This window comes from Mesoplodon mirus, assembly GCF_964341445.2.
Source record: "Mesoplodon mirus genome assembly, chromosome: 17".
NCBI lineage: Eukaryota > Metazoa > Chordata > Mammalia > Artiodactyla > Ziphiidae > Mesoplodon > Mesoplodon mirus.
In genome coordinates, this window is record NC_138993.1 from 47,719,303 (window position 1) to 47,739,293 (window position 19,991).

At 39.8% G+C, this 19,991-nt stretch overlaps 1 protein-coding gene across 3 annotated transcripts in view; it reads right to left on the reverse strand.

The window, feature by feature from the left end:
* Window positions 1-5,573: 5,573 nt before the first annotated feature.
* KLF12 (KLF transcription factor 12) overlaps window positions 5,574-19,991 on the reverse strand; it is a 461,550-nt gene continuing 447,132 nt past the window's right edge. For all 3 annotated transcript variants that reach the window (XM_082601894.1, XM_082601896.1, XM_082601895.1), the window contains one exon: window positions 5,574-15,540. In XM_082601894.1, coding sequence (XP_082458020.1) covers window positions 15,359-15,540 — 182 coding nt within the window. In that variant the 3' untranslated portion in view covers window positions 5,574-15,358. The remainder of the gene's footprint in view (window positions 15,541-19,991) is intronic.

Consider the following 19,991-nt stretch of genomic DNA (forward strand, 5'->3'; position numbering starts at 1 on the left):
ATATAGAAAGACACCATCAAAAAACTACTAGAGGGACATCCCTGGTGGCACAGTGGTTAAGAATCTGCCTGCCAATGCAGGGGACACGGGTTCGAGCCCTGGTCTGGGAAGATCCCACATGCCGCGGAGCAACTAAGCCCATATGCCACAACTACTGAGCCTGCACTCTAAAGCCGGTGAGCCACAACTACTGAAGCCCATGCGCCTAGAGCCCATGCTCTGCAACAAGAGAAGCCACCGCAATGAGAAGCGCGCGCACCACAACGAAGAGTAGCCCCTGCTCGCCACAACTAGAAAAAGTCCACCCACAGCAATGAAGACTCAACACAGCCAAAAATAAATAAATTTATATTAAAAAAAACCCATTAGAACTAATAAATGAATTCAGTAAAGTTGCAGGATACAAAATTAATCTACAGGAATCTGTTGTGCTTCTATACACCAACAGTGGGGCTTCCCTGGTGGTGCAGTGGTTGAGAATCTGCCTGCTAATGCAGGGGACACGGGTTCGAGCCCTGGTCTGGGAGGATGCCACATGCCGCGGAACAACTAGGCCTGTGAGCCACAACTACTGAGCCTGCGCGCCTGGAGCCTGTGCTCCGCAACAAGAGAGGCCGCGATAGTGAGAGGCCCGCGCACTGCGATGAAGAGTGGCCCCCGCTTGTCATAACTAGAGAAAGCCCTCGCACAGAAACGAAGACCCAACACAGCAAAAATAAATAAATAAATAATACACCAAGAGTGAACTACCAGAAAGAGAAATTAAGAAAACAACCCCATTTACAGTTGCATCAGAAAGAGTAAAATGCCTAGGATTAAATCTAACCAAGGAGGTAAAAGACCTGTAGTCAGAAAAGACTGATGAAAGGATTGTAGAAGTCTGGTGAATCCAAAATCTGACGGGGTGGGCTGGCAAGTTAGAGAGTCAGGGAAAAGTTGCAGTTCAAGTGTAAACGTGTTTGCTGGCAGAATTCCTTCTTTCTTGGGGACAGTCTTTGTTTTATTAAGGCCTTTAGCTGATTGAAAGAGGCTCATCCACGTTATGGAGGTTAATCTGCTTTACTCAAAGTCCACTTATTTAACTGTTAATCTCATCCAAAAAACACCTCACAGAAACATCCTCAATAATGTCTGACCAAATATCTAGGCACAATGGCCCAGCCAAGTTGACACATAAAATTAACCACCACAATGGATAAATTGCTCAGTGTGAGAAATTAGCGCTCCTGGATTTGCCATGGGAGATGCTGGACAGGAGAAAAAGAGAGAGAGAGACCAGTCAACTAGAGGCTTTCAAACTGTATTTTTTACATTGTGCCTTGTCACATGCATGCTCTTGTGTACATAACTGAAACAAAAGCTACTCTTCATCTCCTCTGCTCTTTCTTCTCTTCCCTTTTCTTGCATTCCATTCTACTCCATTCCATCTTGTCCTATACCATCCCATACTATTCTTTATTTAATTTTTGAAAATTTTCATCTTGACCCAGTAAATGGATTTCATTGCCACTAATGGGTCACAAAACTTCAGTGTGCAAACAAATGAATGTATAATTTACACGTGTGTGTGTGCATGCACACGTGCATGTGTGTAGTAAATCAAAGAAGAAGCTGACAGGTCAGAAAACAGAGACAGCACACTTTAGACCTTGAAATGATCCATAAACCAAGAGAATGAGGTGATTGTGATGATGCGAGCAGCCTTGCCTCCTTTACCCCCGGGGCTGCACATGCCCCCAAAGTTCACGGAAATCCTGGGGAGGGCTTTGGTCTTTCACTGGGCATGGAATTAGGGATCTGAGCAACTGCATGCAAGAGAGATCTCAGGGGACATGAAAGCCCCGCTGATTACCTGTGTTACAGAAGCTATTCTCTCTACATTTAACCTTTCACAGCACCTTAGCCAGTTCTGGTGGTGCTTATCCATTTATATTTTATACTATAGAAACTGTATTTATCTACTCCAATAGGTTGTAACCTAGTTTCAGTCAGGGATCATGTCTGAGGTACAATTTTTATATCCCATATTGATTAGTATAATACCTACACAGAGTAATAACTCAAATGTGTGCTTTATTTTATGCATGTAAAACTTTTTACTAGTAACCATAACAATGACTTGTTATGGGTGGCTGAATAAATAAACTATATGAAATCTCCTAACCATTCTCCTATGTTTTAGATATAGCAAATATAATTTCTCACTTAAGTTACAAAATATTGTTTTATATATATATATATATATATATATATATATATATATATTACAAAAGAATCAACATCCATGCCCAAGTGACTGTGTGGATTCATACTGAACATATTACAAAGCAGTGGCTCCAAATTAGCCATGAAAGGTGAGGTAGGTTCAGCAATGGAATGTACAGTCCGTGCTAATGTAAGCTTGAAGGGCCCTGAGGATGATCAATTATGCTAAACCTTCATGACCACATCTACCTCATGAATTGGTCTCTGGTCAAGCTGAAGAGCTCAGAGGAGTCTGGGGCACAGCAAGGCTGCCCTTGAGATGTTTGAACCGACCTGAGTCTTTGGTAGGGTCTGAAAGCTCTAAGGGATCTGGACGTCACAGTAGCTCAAGGCACAGACTTACAGTGCCTTGCAATCCTCTCCAAGGTAATAGGTTACAATATATGCATGTAAACTGTAGCTCTAATAAAAGGGGGCATCATGATGGCTATACATATTTTTAAGCAATTCTGGAGTAGTCCCTGAGTGAACCTGTTTTTAGCATACCTGCTTAAGTCTGATGTTATTGATATTATCATGGCCTCATAAAACTGAGTTACACACACACACACACACACACACACACACACACACACATGAATTTACCACAGTGAAACTGTCAAAGGGAAAGATCATGTAAAAGTTGTTCCTGTATAAGGAAAATGTATTTTATTTTAGAAATAGACAATCATTCAAGTGTATGGGCTGTGTAGGTGTTCATTGGTGAATTTAGACTAAACAGGAAGTGACGTAAATTATACTTATTGCACTACTGGGACAGAAATATATTAAATCCAGGCAGCGCTCGGACAAAGCACAGGGAACTCACTGTGCAACTTTGGTGGGAAGACAATGTAGTATATGGTATGAAAACCATCAGTGGCCTTTTGGGACTGAAAATTTTTTAGGGAGTATAATTTTATTCTAGCACTGAAATATTTTTCCTTTTTGATAAAGCTCCAAGGTATTCTAATCTTAATCACATTGCTATTTCTATACTTTTAACTCTTTCATGCTGTTGCTTTGTAGTCATTGACGTGGAGAGAAACAGAAACAGCGAAACCATCAATGTTCAGATTAGAAATCTCAGCTATGGCAAAACATCCAGAGTAGATGTAAGAACTGAGGAAGTTTCAGAATTATCTAGCACCCATATAATTCCACCTATTGTTGAAGTATCCAGGAATCACTTGGTAGAAGAAACACTGACAAATAAATTACCTTGAACGTAGAATAGTAGTATCGGGTGATCTATTCCATGAGATTTGCTTCATTGGTCTATGCTTATGACAAAGTTTCCTAAGGCAGACTGCAAAACAAACAAGAACAAAGCTGTAGAGCTGGCTTAGCTGCTTGTGTGGACTAAAGAGAACGCTCAGGAAATCAGGCCAAAGACATGTAAATCTAATGTCCAAGTTCCCACTTTGTTACAAAGTCACATCCAAAAATGAAGTAAGTGAATGAATTAGGTTCAGCCTTACAAGTTACTACCATGCTTCACCAGAGTGTTAAACAACATAGACTATCCTAACTTATTGGCTTTTGCCTGAATGGATTATTTCTAAAATGGCACGACTAAAATATTCATAAATAGATTAGGAAAAAATGTACTTACAGTTTGTTGCCTCAATTGTCAAAGAATCTTATCATCATTTAGTGAGTGATTTCTTCTGTAGAGTTGGTGTTGTGGTCACCATGAAAGTGCCAAGGAAGCTCGCCCTGGGAGAGGAGTCACTCCCTTAGGAGCCCTTCAGATGCTCAAAGCAACCAGGCTTGGGAAAGTCAAATATACAGTGCACTGAGCCTTCCAACCTACATGGAAGGAGCGGCCTGGATGGAGTGGAGCGTGATGTGCAGCCCTCATGGCTCTCCTTGCACAGCGTCTCTGAGTGGAACCCAGTGATTTCACAGAACTCAAAGTTCATTTACAAATGGATTTGAGTCAGGAATAAAGTGAGTCAAAATCAATTTCAATCTCTGATTTTTATGAGTTATTAAACTACACTACAGTTTGCCAAGTATGAAGAATAGCATTTATTGGATTTATTTTTATTTATTTGTACATACATAATCAAAGGTATTTGTCGAACACTTCTATGATATTCATCACTACTTATTCTCTCTATCAGCTGGACGCCCTGCTCCCCGCCTTCCATCCTTTCTCATCCCCTTAACCCTTCAGTAGCCTAAGACACCAATCCTGGAACCAGACTGGGAAAGTTGCCTGAACTCATTACCTTACTTTTACCTCTGTAAAATTAGGATAATAACAGAACCTAACTCAGGATTTTTGTAATGAATAAAGGGAACAAATATAATACTTAGAACACTGCCTGGCCATCTAGGAAGTACTCAAATATTGTTTTAATTGTCATCTTCTTATATAATTGTTAGAAGCATTTACTACCATTCTCATTGTTGAATGGATTTTTCTAGTAGGTCTCCAATTGAAGGACACTAATAGGAGAATACAGTAAGTCCCCTACATATGAACCTTTAAGTTGTGAACTTTCAAAGATGGGAACATGCGTTCGCATGTTGAATCACCGTGTCTGGCGTATGTTGTCACGTGTGTGCATTCTCTACAAGTGGTTGTGCTTTTGTGTACTTTATTGTACAGTACTGAATAGAGTACAGTAGTACAGTATCTTTATTCCAAACCCAGGATCTCTGGAAGCAAGCGTAAAAGCAGCGGTGATATAGCTGGTACTACTGTACTTTTCAGGGTACTGTACTGTAAGATTTAAAATGTTTTATTTTTTGTGTTTGGTATTATATGTGGGAAAAATATTATAAATCTATTACAGTACAGTACTATATAGCTGATTGTGTTAGTTGGGTACCTAGGCTAACTTTGTTGGACTCAAGAACAAATTAGATTTACGAATGTGCTCTTGGAACGGAACTTGTTCGTATGTAGGAGACTTACTGTACTTAGATTTTTCAAGTGCTTTTTTAGCAATTACTTAAAAGATAGTCTACTCGTTAATGGTCTTATTTTCAAAAGCCTTATAATTGTTTTCTTAAAAAATTTATGGAAATAAACTAGCGTTGGCATGTGTTAAATGGATCATTCTACACTTAAATGATCCACAAAGTCTGAAAAATATTATAATTCATTCAATTATAGAGATTTAACTTTAGGCTTTGAAAAATATCTTTTCTTCATATCACTTCACATTTCTGGACCACTTTTTAGCTTTACATTCATTAAAATATTGTTAGGAATCCCTCTTAAGGTCCTGGTTGTCATGAAATAAAACCCTGTTCATTTTTTAGTATAGAGGCTATCTTGTTCTGTGTTTTAAATTACTATACACAAATGGTAAAACTTTTCATAACAAAGGTTTAATTAGAATGGTTAATAACTATGATTTCCAAAGTGTCTGGATCAGCCTTAGTAATAATTAGGGAGTTTCGTTCAATACAAAATGCTTTATTTAACCTTCATGCCTTCATTCAGATAATTATACAAATGCATACAGTTAAAGGTTTAAACTCTATTTCGGTTCACAGCTCAATTCATAGGAAAGTTGAATACAGAAAAGCAATGCACCAACAGAATATGTCTGAGACACCATTAAAAACGATAACACTTGTTCATTTACATCTCTGAGAATAGACTGGAATAATCATCCTCTGAGAGAATCTCATTAGGAGGGTCTCCCTTTACGTTATCATAGGGCAAAAAAAAAAAAAAATCACCATTTTACAGTAAAAGGAAAAAAGCTCTGAGTATATTTACAATACATACACTATACATAAATACAAGAACAACACTTACATAATATTAATAAACTTATAACAGGGGTTGCCTAAACACTACAGAGTATATAAATGCAGAGGAAACTATTGGGAAATTAGATCTTTAGATAAGCTGGAGAAATAAATTCATTTGCAATTAAAACTCTGAACAGAAAACCAAATGAAGATTTAAGAAATTAACACATTTGCTTGCCAGCATTATTGGGGGGGGTATCCTTTAATTCGGAGGACCTCCTCTGGGCATTCTAACTCTCTGGGGTCAGAGACCCAGGAGCCTTTGTAAAATTACACCTGTAAAGTGAATCAGACGCAGCACATCTCTTCAATTTGCTGTTCAGAGGCTTCAAGCCTAGAATAACTGTTTTGTAAACGAAAGGATGTTTTTGTATTTTTACACGGCTCTTGTAATCCAATCACCATGTATAATGAGCTAAGTGTCAAGGAGAAGGAAGAAGATGCCTGCTTGATTTGGTCAAAGATGATATTTTTCTTTATTCTCATGTGTTTTTTCAAATACCACCAAGAGATTTGTTCAAAAGAAGATGACGTTTGAATTGAATCCCACACACCAAGAGCAACGTCTAGACTACTACTAATTATAACTAAGTCATTTTAAGTGGCAGGTGGGTATCTTAAATGTGGTCTGTTCTCATCGTTTCACAACACAAAGTTCTGAGTACATTCTTCTATGGACAAACATGAATTTGCTGGTTTCTCTCTCTTTTCTTTTTTAAATGAGCATGTTATGATACACATAATTGCATTATGATACAGGATGACATAATACAGAAGACGATGTTTTTAAGCTGGTTTTGTAAGTAGTTATCTCACATCCACGGGGAGTTGGTTTGCCACGTGATGCAATGTGTCCCACACAGACATGAACAAAACAATACAGCCACCATTCCATGGGTCGGGGGCGGTGATGGTAATTTTTTAAAATGAAGTTTTAAACACAACAAAGTGTGGACAGACAAGTTGATAGGAAAGAGCCTTGAATATAGGCACCAGTGCCCCAGTTCAACAATACCCATCCAATGTAATCAAGTCTGGGGGACGAAATATATCCTGTAGTCTGGATGTAATTACAAAATTCTGTTATGGGAAAACTAGCAGGGCAAACACAAGTAGGACAAAAGCATTTCCTATAATGTTTTATGCTATATCTTAGGAGTATGAAAGTAGCAGAAAGGGAAGATGTTGGTATATCCCTAAAATATCCTACTTTTTGATTACTTGAGCATTTTGACTAGAATTTGACCCAAATTCTACCCTCCTCTTCACCCTCACTTGGAAAAAGCAAGATATAGTAATTCACACAAGGAGTCCATTCATTGGTTCTTGCTTTGCACAAAGGGCAGACTGTTGCCTCAAATATTTAAAATTTCTAGAGAAGTAATCCAGAAAGAAAAAGTACCGATGTGACTATTTTCACCATTCACCTCTTTTCAACTCACTTAAAGTTGTGGTTTTTTGTTGAGAAATTATTGCTTGTGAAACCCAATTAACTGAGGAGAAAGCCCCTTTCCGCAGTGGGTTGTGTGCACACGGAACACTTGCTTTCAGCATGGAAGGGAATTTGTTTATACAGGTTTTATCTCTTCCCTCAGCCAAGTAACATGGAAAAAGATCATAATTCAGGAGATTCATTTTCAGAAAAAGAAATACCATGAGAAATGACATTCTCTTAATGTTTTCTAAGTCCATTAGTACTTCCATAAATCAATACTGTCAGAGACCTTGTTCTACATAGAAAAGGGGGGTCGGGGTTATTTCTCTGAGGTTGGACAGCTTCCTACGTAAAATTCAATTAAACTAACAACAATACTACAAACAAATTATTTATAAGGCTACTGAAAACATTCCAATGTGGTACTGTTAGGTGAGAAATCTGAAAAGGAATTGTCCGTTCTCTCTTCTTGCTCATCATCTGAATGTTCAAGATGGTCTCCCCATTCACCACCGCCAAGAGGGGGCTCTGTTATTAACGACTAGTTCCGTGGAGGTGAACATTTCAAATGTAACTTAAACATACTCTAGAAGGTCTATACAGGTGGAAAGCCTTCTAGTAAACCTACAAAGAAATATGCAGAATTGAGAAAACCTGCTCTGTCGAAAATGCTACACAGTAGGGAAGAGTTTTGAGGATTTTGGATCTCCAGGCCAAACATTTTAAGAGGCAAGTGACAAGTTCAGGGAGACAGTGGGCTGGTGCTGTTTGTTTATAATAATCCTCCACGTGTGACTCTCCAGGAGAAGACTGATTTCAAATATTATGTACCACTGTTAAGTCACGTGTTGTATCATGTCCCTATATCTTATTTGGAAAATAGATGATACACATCTATAATAAAACTACTTAAGGGGCTTCCCTGGTGGCGCAGTGGTTGAGAGTCCGCCTGCTGATGCAGAGGACACGGGTTTGTGCCCCGGTCCGGGAAGACCCCACATGCTGCGGAGCAGCTGGGCCCGTGAGCCACAGCCGCTGAGCCTGCGCGTCCGGAGCCTGTGCTCCGCAACGGGAGAGGCCACAACAGAGAGAGGCCCGTGTACCGCAAAAAAAACAAAAACAAAAACAAAAAAACCCAATAAACTACTGAAGAGTTAGCTATGGAAAGGTGGCTTCTGGGAACACACGTGCTGTGGTGCACTGGGAAGAATACAGGCTTCAGAGCCAGAGAGGTAATGTCACATTCCCACTCTGTCACTCACTATTTCTGTTTGTGGACAACTCAGCCACCCATAAAATCTGGTACTGTTGTACAGATCAGAGGTAATATGTCTAAAAATTGCCTAGTATAGCGCTTGGCACGTAGTAAGGGTTTACTAAAGAACAGCTATGATTTTCATGGTTTGCTGAACTTTTGACCTTTCAAGTTCTTTTAGTTCTTTCAGACAACTTGCAGAAAACAGCCCAGTCAGAAGACTTGCCTTCAGTGAGATTATGGAACCCAGCAGCTTTCCTTTGACACTTAAATGGTTATTTTATACCCTAACCTGGCATATTTCCTTCTTTCCCTTTTTTTCTGAAATGCAGAGGAGGAAACGGGAGATGGTTTTCTCCAGGCCTATGATCTGGTTTTGGAGAACACTGTCCATCGTGGTAGTCTTCACTGTCTAAAGCCTGAGTGTTTAATCACAATTATACTTTTAAAATTGCTCTTACCAAACGTTTGGCTCTGAAAGAATATGATTTTACTGATACCTCTCAGTAGCTTGTTTGTGTGGATTTGTGCTCTGAGATGGTGAGGCCGGTGAATTTCCAGGGCTCTTGTCTATTCATATCATCTCCTCATATATTTCTATTCACGACTCCACTTTTAGCAGTGAAATAATGATAGGAAAATAGTGTGAAGTTCTGAATGTAAATCTGGTCATTTCCAGGACTAACTGTAAAGCTTAGTCAAAGACTAGGCTTACTCAATGCCAGTCATACCTTTGTAGGCTTTTTGGGGAGGAATGATTGTGTCAATATTCACTCCAAAATGGTTCTTAGATGGTAACAGGAAATATTAGGGGAAAAGGATATGAAGAAATGTAAAGATGGATTTGTGCAGTTGATATTAGTGAATAAAATAAAGGAAAACAAGCAAACATCTCTACTGTTTTGCTCTAAATAAATTGGCTTTTCTTAACCAAGCAAAACTTTTTGAGCCACACACAAGTGCTTCATAAGATTGGGGCAAATCACAGTGAAGTTTTCACCTCAAAATTATAAATGCCGTGTGCCAGAGTATATATTGGAGATAAAGTTCAGATTTGCATTCTTACGTTCTGTAGTTAAGAAAGATTAAATTAAGAAATGCTAACATAAACAAGATTAGGTATATTTAAAACACACCAAATAATTTTTGAGGGGGTATGTGAACAGATTCAATTTACTGTGTGCATATATATTTACTCTGTGTGCATGTGTTTCGCAAAGGTGGAGGAAAAACCCAGTCTGATGAAGAATTATTGCTGTGTAAAAGTATAGGAATATCTCATTGGTCATAATGTTTATTGACAGGCACTTTCAGCTTTTAATTCATTTCTGAAAACTGGCATTAGCTTATTCCCATTGCCAGTACAGATTCATTTCACATGTGGCCATATCCATGGCACTCATCTTGTCAACAGGTAGCTACTGCTAAAAGTATCCCCTCTGGGATTCAACAAGAATAAACACCTGTAGAGGGTGTTTGTTTCTTCTGATAGAGAACTACTTCATGGAGGAGGAAAGTAACTGAGAAAAGAGAATAATTGCTAGATGCTTCTATTTTAGCACAAGTAAAATCCTTTGCAGCTGTTTTTCTCTTTTCAGGCAAAGACATTTTGAGTTTGGAATCAGTTGGCTGCAACTTAAAATGACTTCATTGCATTCTAAACCATCCTGGCTAAATTGAGACAAGTGGCCACTCCATTTTGTCGGGAAGCACAAGGACTGTGCTCTGACAAAGCAGAACAGAGTACCCATGGCAGTATCACTAATCGTGTGTAAGATACACAAGGCATATCTGAACAAGTTTTTTTTTTTTTATTGTGATGAAAACTAGAAGCTCTTTTTCCCAACATACTTCATCAAACTATTTACAACCTCTGTAAAATTTGTGAGTTTGAAAATACTTTTTCCACTATCACACATGTTACGAATACAGTAAAATATCTTCACTCTATTTCTTTAAGATGCAGTATCCTCCTGTTTCATTTTCTTACGAAAATCTGAATTTCTATTGCAGTTGCACAGTATTTAGCATATTTAAAGTACCAATGGACATGGGTTGCTAAACAGACATTATTCTATAATGAAACTGTGAAAATATAGCATTTTAAACTTTTATGTACACTTCTTAACTATAAAATGCAGGCAAAGTCATATATAGCATTATAAGCTGATTCCCTAGTAAGGTAAATAACTTACATTTCTAGACAGCATGGATTATTACAAATTCATTCTTTTAAAAAAGTTCTCTGTTGATATTTATTAGCCCCCTGGCTGCTGCATATACGGGTGTGTATACACGTGTGCATCTGTCGGGGGGCCTGTACAGGTTAAGTGGAAGGCAGTGTGGAGATAAGGAGAAATGTGATATGGAAGACATGTGGCTTACCAAATCCCTTTTCTAAACAAAACCAAATCAAGTTGAAAGATTTTTTCGTGAGATGCACTACCTCAGCAAGGTGGAAGGCAGAGATCTGATCAGTGAAGTTGCAGAATACATTTACCTCCTAAATTTACAGGCATTAATTAGTAAGGAGCAAAATCTGAGATTGGATTATGGACTATGAGTATTAAGGCTTCCTGGGCCTATTATGATTCATAAGAGTTATCTCACGTTCAATCCCTTACACAAAGATTGTAACTCAACGTATAATGAATGCTGGTATTCTTAACACTGCTTAAATTCTGTCAATCCTTACTGTAAATGTTAAGACACCTTTACAACAACATCATGGCTACATTTCTAAGCAGTTGTAACAATGTAACAAAGGCGTATTAATACATTTGAAGGCCTCACCTCACCAGATTTATTCAATTGCAGCTTTGATAAGTATAATAAAGTACAGAATAAGGAATACTGCATCTTTATCCATATACATGTTATCATTCTAATGAACTGATTTCAAAGTGCAGAATTATATTTATGTTTAAAACACAAATAGCAATTTGAAGTTAAAACAACTGTATAAAAATGAACACAATCTTTGTATAAGCTATTCCAAATTTCAACCATAATGAGAATGGCCTTTTCAATCATCTAGAACTGGCATTTGTAAACACTGTAGCATTTTGCAAGTTTTCCCCCCCTGACATTCCTCTTCCTATTTTCCACTTAAACTTTAAAGTGAATAAAAAGTGCTCTTTTAAAAAAAAATGTGGTTTATGTTATTGTTATTGAACTGCCTTTGAAAATAAATGTCCTATAGTGTTTTGTAAAACTAATGCCAGGCAACAGTATAAATTTTATGGTAAAGCCATTAGGAATTTCAGTCTAAATGCCTTAATAGAACTTAAGACAAGTTATCAAGCAGGCTTCTCAAAGTCCACACACAATTGATGGGATGGGGCTGGAAGTGGATGGGGAAGTGTGAATCTTTTCCCAAACAACCTAAGATCAGGATACAAGGAGGGAATCTATTGAAACCTCAAAGTCTGTACCTCTCAACTTTTCAAATAACCTTAACTTCCTTGAAATCAATCTCTAAAATGCAAAGAGACAGGTCAACTGTAGCTTCTCAAGCCATTGCAGCTACCTGTGTCTAAGTTCCCAAACGTGCACATACGCCCAGCTGCAAACTGAATAGCTTCAAATTTGAAACCAAAGAATGCTTCTAGTTAGAGAACAACTGAGAAGTCCTTTGGATTCTACTCCTTTTCTGTTGTTAATCATCTACTGTGCTTTTAAAAAGAGTCTAGAATGGACATAAGATAAAATAGAGTAGGCTTTTCTATGCCTGAAGATATTCTTACTTAAAAATGTAATTCCTTCTCTCCCAAACCACCTTCCTTTCCGCAGGGAAACACTTGTAGAAAATCCACCAAGGAGAATTTGTCATGTCCCAAGACAAGTCCCAGGTAAATTTCAGTCCTGCGACTAGATCAGCGACTCATTCACTATTTGTGCTTGGATCCCTCCTTAGAAGTATCAATACATCAAAAGGGGGAAATGGCAAAATGCCGACAGGTTCTATCGGTAAACTTACTGTCTCAGTTGGGTTGCCACTTTCAGGGGGTGAGCAGACAAGTTCACGTCCCTGAATTTTTCCTATGTTATTACAGAGGAGCAGCTCATTTCGTTCTGTGCTAAATTTAAATCTAGCTGTCACTCAGGAGGCTCCCACTGCCTGTCAGTTCTATGAATTCTGAAAACCACTTCTACCTGTAATGCTCTCAAGATCTCTCAGCAGAGAACGGGATTGGCCCTTCTTCTGTTTCTAGCAGGCAGAATTAAATCACGTCGGCCCTTCACCTCAGTGATTCACCTACTATCTGCCAACTTGGTTCCAGGACTAGCATAGATGGCTTCACAGGTGTGTTCACCATGCTCTGTGTTCGTCATGCTCTGTGTTCTTTGCCACTGACCAGTAACCAACACTGGCCTTTCTATTCAAAATAGTCACAGGCAATGAGAAGGAGGAGTTGCATACAGTACAGATAAAAAACCTTTCCAGTTGGTAAAAAAACCCACAAAAACCCAGTGCTTGGTGGGTAGTACACTGTCGTAGCTAAAGAAGCTATTTATCCATAGAATTGCAGCCCTTGTTGGAGGGACACTGCCAATGAATTTTTCAGACCTGGCAGGAAATGTAGAGCACATATTTTTGAAGATAGAATTTGACCTGAAAATCATTATGCTGTTGCTTGAATATTAAAAAAAAAAATTCTTTTTAATGCCATCCAACACAAATCATCCTTTTTTCAACGTTTATAGTTTTTGCTTCACCAAAATAAGATTATCTGAATTAGAAGATAATCCTAAAAAGGATAATCCTAGAACCAGAAATTATTTCAGAATGTTCACACCTTTAAAAATGAGCTAGTAATATTGTGAGGTTGATTTGTGCAATTCTCCAAATCAAGTGTTTGTAATTAAAATATATTGCAAAGGTCTATGCTGGCAACTTCTTATACCTAAGCTATAAAAAAAATCTTAATAATAACAACAACAACGACAAAAAAACCTCACCAAGCCCCTTAGCCACAGAAAGCTGAAAAAACCCAGCTTTTAGTGGGGAAAAAATATGATAATTTTTCTGAAAGAATGCTCGTTGGTGATGTATTGCTTTGTTTACTATACACTTTGCTAGTTGCAAAAAAGGCGCATAATTTTGGGGGGCTGACGGGACTATAATTTCCTCTCACCCTCAGCACAGGATGAGTGGGTTCAAATATCCCTGCAGATGCCATTGCAGAACCACTGGGTGAGTTTAGAAAATGAAATCTGTAGAGAAGAACCTATTGGAGAGTCACTTATCCTTGGCTCTCCAAGGGAGGAAACTAGCACCATGTCAGGCTTTCCTTGGGGAGCATTCCTTTCCCACTGACTTGGTTCCAAGAACTGACCCATTCACCCAAGAGTTAATTCCCTGCTATGCCTCCGTGGCCTTTCTAGTCACCAAATAACTGTTTTCAAACAAGAAAAGGGGGAGCATAATCTTTAATTGTGGTACTCAACCAAGCAGGACAACAAACAGCAGAAAGATTACCTCAGTGCTGCAAATGTAACCAAGACCTCTAAAATGCTGGGGTGTTTTTTACAATCCCTTTAGTAAGTATGAAAACTGGTAACATGAGTCCTCAGTGAAGTTATTGTAGGCAAGTCCTTTTATTCGTTATTGCTTTTCTCCTCAAGAGGCGCATTATTTCCATCTCTGCTTTGTCTGACTTTTTCATGTTCACTGACTGCCTGGTCAGCCCCACCTCTTACCTTGGTGCCAGTGTGTCTAAGAAAGTTTCCCCCCTCCCCCCGATTCCTTGTAATCAAATACTAGGGGCAGGAAGAGATGATGCCTAGGTGACAGAACACTGCAATTTGAAGTGGGGCAGTAGTTTTTTTAGACAGGCTCTTCCTATTCAACTACAAAACGGCTCTGTGCCCGTCCATGCCAGGGCAGACACCAGGACTAGACTCCAACTGAAATGTCGCTGTCCCTCTGCTCGAACAGATGAACAAAACAGAAGCAGAACAAAACAAAAACGATCAACAACAAACAAATGAAAGAATCAATGTTGGTTTTCTCCAGGGCATGGATGGCATAATGACAAGTTGCGGGTGATATCTAGTGGCTGCCATCACTATTGCAAAGGGCTGCCTTAGCGCTCCTTTCTTTTCAGGTAATGGAACCTCTCCAACAGCTTCTTCTTTTCTACTTTCAGGCTGCTTGCTGGTAACAGATTGGAAGTGGGTTCTATCTTACTTAGACAGTAACTCAAACTTTTGTAAAAACGGGCTCAGGGGTGGGATGATGGGAGAATAATTCAAATTTACAAGGTCTTGCTCTAGCCATCAATTTGTGGTAGATGACCTTTAAAGTATCAAGAACAAAACGTCTGACAGCTCAGAAAATGTACAAACTACAAACATCTTGAAATGGCAGAGGACACAGCACGGAAAACAATGCCTGTCTCTTCAGCATTTGTGTCACCGATCTCCCAGGCCAGCATGAAGTTGTTTCTCGTGTAGTCATGATGGGGGTTACCTTCAGACCGAAAGGAGAAGTGTTACTACTTCTTTTTCCTGCTCTGCTTTCAGACATCGTGGGATGGTGATGCCCTTTTGTGTTAACACTGTGAAGGGGATTCAGCCCTGCTGAATTGGGTGCCGCTAAGAGATCCAGCTCTTACACTCAGCTGGACAGGTAGCCTTCCTCACACCAGCATATGCCTCCGGCGGTGCAGTGCCAAGTGATCTGACCGGGAAAAGCTGCGATCACAGTCTGCGCACTTGAATGGCTTCACTCCCGTGTGTTTGCGGTAATGCCTCGTCAGTTCATCCGAACGAGCGAATTTCCAGGTGCAGCCTTCCCAGGTACACTTGTAGGGTTTCTCTCCTGGAAGAAACAAAGGGACACACGCTTTGGTGCTCCATCATTTCTCCAGAAAAACCATCCCAACATGATATTTGGGGAAGTGACTGTTCTCAGTGGATTTTCCATTTGGTAATCCTTTGTTGGGAAAGTGACACTGGGCAGGTTAGTTAACACTTGCATCCTGAGTTATGGGTAAGTTACTTTGCAGTCAAAATATCAAAAGGCATAGACTGATTGCTACTGGATATAATCACCATGGTAGACCGGAAAGGCGTGTTAGGGGGCTCTACCTAGGTTGACTGGCTCAAGGGCTAAAACTCACAAAGAATTATAAAGCGTAGTGATTTATATGTTTTGTTGCAATACTCCTCCCAACAGGGTATCACTTAGATGTTTAAAGGCTATTTTAGGGTACAATGTCCTTTTATCAGTCACACAAAATTTCATTAAAAGGTAAGCACTCTACCACCCCCCAGAAATTAGGTATTAAGTACTTATTATTTATAAACATCTACTGTTTGTTTGTCTACTGGGAAAGAATCCTAGATACCTTAATAGTGCAAGTTTCAATATCTTCTTCAGTGACTTAAGAATGAGGGCAAGCCCTAAGGAATCATCAAGTTGGTCCCAGTGTTGAGATCCACAGTAAAAAACAGTCTGAAGAAGTATGTAATTTGACCAGATCCCTCAGTCAACTCGTAAAGACAGTAAAATATGCAAAGGCTTTGCTGGGAAAAGATATGCTATCCATTGTCCAAAAGAGCTCCCTGGGGGAATGGGACAATAGTTGACCTAGGTGTGCTTTTTCCTGGCTCTCATTCAGAATGGAAGCGCTGTCCTCAGGCAACCCCAGAAGAACTGATCTCTCCTCTGCCGCTTCCATCCAATAGTCAACAAAGTGCTGCTTAGCCAAACTTGGTGTCTGGCGAAAGGGCCTAAGACTGGGAAAGGAGCTATTTGCTGATCCCAATGGACAGAGTTGCAAAGTGACTTTTGTTAAATCCACTTTACAGATGAGAAAACTGAGGTTCAATGGAGTAAAGTAACTTGCCTGAGGCCAGTAAATAGATGTGTTTGGTTCCAAATGCAGCGCTTTTCACTGTGTTCTAGGGGAGTGGATAATTCTTTCCCCATCTAAACTCTGTCACATCCTTAGCCAACACTGATTCCACCTTCTTAGATACTTTCAAATTGTTCAACTCCTATTTCTATTAAGTTGCCTACCACAATAGATCATACAGATTTTGTCTAGATGTCTTTCCCCTTTACCAGTTTCTGAATACGCAGAGATCAAGAATCACGCCTCTACTATTTCACTATCCTCAGAGCTTAAAAGTATGTGCCAAACAGTGTTTGAATAAATTAATAAAACTGCAGCACACACAGACATCCTCCACAAAGGTGTGTACACAGGAGTGTACTAAGCCCTGTAAATGAGATGTACAAGTGATGGGAAAACTAGACTGAACCAGATCCAGCAGTTTTTGTTCAACTGTTAAATAAATGTTAACTATAGGGGTCCTTTTAGGATCAAGTGGCCCTTTCACAGAAGTGACTGAATAGTACAGCCCAGTTAAATCTAGAAATACGGACACACTAACTGTGGCCCACAGAAAGCTCCAGGTTACTCTGACATCCAGCCTACATCCAGCCTACTGACTGGATTAATCCAAAACCTCAACTTCCGACTCATTCTGGATGCTCTATGGAGACAAAAATCTGCATTTACAGGTGTCTACTGATCAGAATTTAACAGAAATTTAACAGAAATTTTTAAAAATCAGCAAAACCCCTAACTTAAAAAGAATGGCAATCTACTATACAGTATATCCATGACAACTGTTAAAATGCTTTTATTTACATTTCATCACCATATGTTTTATTTACATGTCATCACCATATTTTTTTCCTTGAAATTTACAACATGAGCATGGGTTTTAATAAGCTGAGCTTGATATAAATCATATCTTCAAAAACACATCCATCTTTGCGGCACTGAGCTCAGCCAGTTGACTCCTTGTCACCAACAGGCATCTCCTAGTTATCTCCTGTGTTACTAAGGAACCAGCCACAGAGAGTATAGGCCTAAGAAGGAAAAAATAAAAGATTTTCTTAATTGGGGAAAAGCATTGCTCAGTTGTGTGTTAGGAGGACGTCTGTTTCTATCTTGGGGGGGGAAGTGTCATCTGAGTATGACTGGGGTTAGAAAAGCTGCTGGACCCTCACCTTGGCATTACAGATGGAGAGACAGGAAGGGGCTCCATAACTGGGATGGGCCCGGAAGTAAAGAGAGGCCATAGAAGGAGACGGGGCTTCAGTCTCACCTCAAGAAGGATGCTGGAGGCTAGCATGGCCACCGTAGGGACGGCCTGTTGTCTCAGGGGTTCTCTGAATTTCCTTGTACACCCAATTTTGGCACTTAATATTCTGCAGTTTCTTCCTCCAAATTATAATAGACATACTTTTACTTTCACTTTGGCTGTTTAATAATGGTAGCTGTGCCCTTTTCACTTGAAAATCTATAGCAGGGGTGGTAAACTGTGGCCCCCAGGACAAATCTAGTCTGTGGTTTGTTTTCTGTGCAAGCCGCAAGCTAAGAGTAGTTTTCACACTTTTAAATGGTTGGAAAAAAAAAAAAAACAAACCCAAAAGAAGGCTCTCTCGTGGCATGTGCAAAGTATATACTTTTCATGAAATTCAAATTTTAGTGGCCATAAATAAGTCTTTATTGGAACACAGCCACACTCATTTGTTTGCATATTGTTTATGGCTGTTTTCCAGGGATGGAGGCATTGAGCACTGCAATAGAGAATGTATGGCCTGCAATACCTAAAACATTTACTATAGAAGGTTGGCCGACTCTTGATGTAAGGGACGGGCACCTCAGCTTTTGGCAGGCTTCCTGATTATGTTAACTTAATCAGCATATATAACACACCCTGTTAGTTTGGGATGGGTGGGTGAGGGAATATTTTGGCTATAAGATAATCACTTATTCTTAACTCAGGCTCCTCGATTACAATTCGAGCTGTCCTCTTGGTAATGAATACACGTGATATTTCATGTCCGATGCTTTAAACAGAGAGTTCTGGACAAGGAGAAATAAGGGACTCTCTGAAAAGGCTCACCCAATTCAGTCAGGGTTTTAAAAGTCTTCGGGATCTCCTCTGCTCATTAGAAAAGCACAATAATGAGTAAGGTCTTCACTATGAGGGTGAGAGGGGTCAGGAACGTCTCTGTACACTTTACCTGGTAACCAAAAGAGCACTGATTCTACAGTGATGGAGCCCGACCCTTCCCTACTCCACTCCAACCCACCCTTTCAATACGGTTGTGTTACCATGGCCACCGTGCTCAGTGATGAGCTACAATTAATTCTACTTAGTCTGAGGAGGAGGACATAAGGAAGGAAGGATCAGAAAAGAGGAGCTCAGATGTCTGGCATCATTTCTAAGGTGGATGTCTTAAAGGCGGAGAGGCAGAGAAAGCAACAGGAAACTCAGTGCAGAACGTGAAAAGTATTCTGTGAGGTGAAATCAGGTTCAGTAAGTGCCTCCAAAATGCAAGATGCAGATACGTCCCTACCTCATGAGTAAAACCAGTGAAAATGATATATAAGCTTATAAACCATTAGGGGCTAAGTGATTAAGGAAGGCAGGTACAAATGAATGAACACAGTCTCATCTAGGGGGTGGGGGGAGGGAGGACCTCTATCAGAAAATAATAAACTTCATTATCTGAGTGATCGATGAGTTTTCCTTGAAGCTTTTCTTACAAAAATATATGCTTTCTTTTTAATATCCCCCAATATTTCTTGTATAATATTTCTTGCCCCCATTTCCTCACAAATAAAACCAGAGTTTGGGTATTCTCTCTCCATACTCAGAAGAAAGAAGAGGGGAAGAAAGAAAATAAGATCTTCAAATCTCTCTTCACAGCTAGAGACTGAGCTCTGGGGGTGGCTCCTGTCTATGGAGATGAGATGGCTGCTTGGACCAGGCAGAGAGCAGGCTTCTCCCCCTCCCTCAAGAGGGACCTCGGTTTCCCTTATATCCACCTCGTGCCTAGCATTTCATTACAAAAAGTCAATAAATTCTCTCATTGGACTAGTTAAGTTTTAGAAGTGGATACAATGCTAGTGGCTGCTACATTATGTTAAAACTGCACGTTATATTTTATGCTTGTGCTTTGAAGCTATTTAAAGGGTACAATCTTATAAACAAATTAAGATGAGACACTAACTTCATGATGTGAGTAAAAACTAATTAAGATGATAAATAGGGCTCCCCTGGTGGCGCCGTGGTTGAGAGTCCGCCTGCCGATGCAGGGGACACGGGTTCGTGCCCCGGTCCGGGAAGATCCCACGTGCCGCAGAGCGGCTGGGCCCGTGAGCCATGGCCACTGAGCCTGCGCGTCCGGAGCCTGTGCTCCGCAACGGGAGAGGCCATGACAGCCCGCGTACCGCAAAAAAA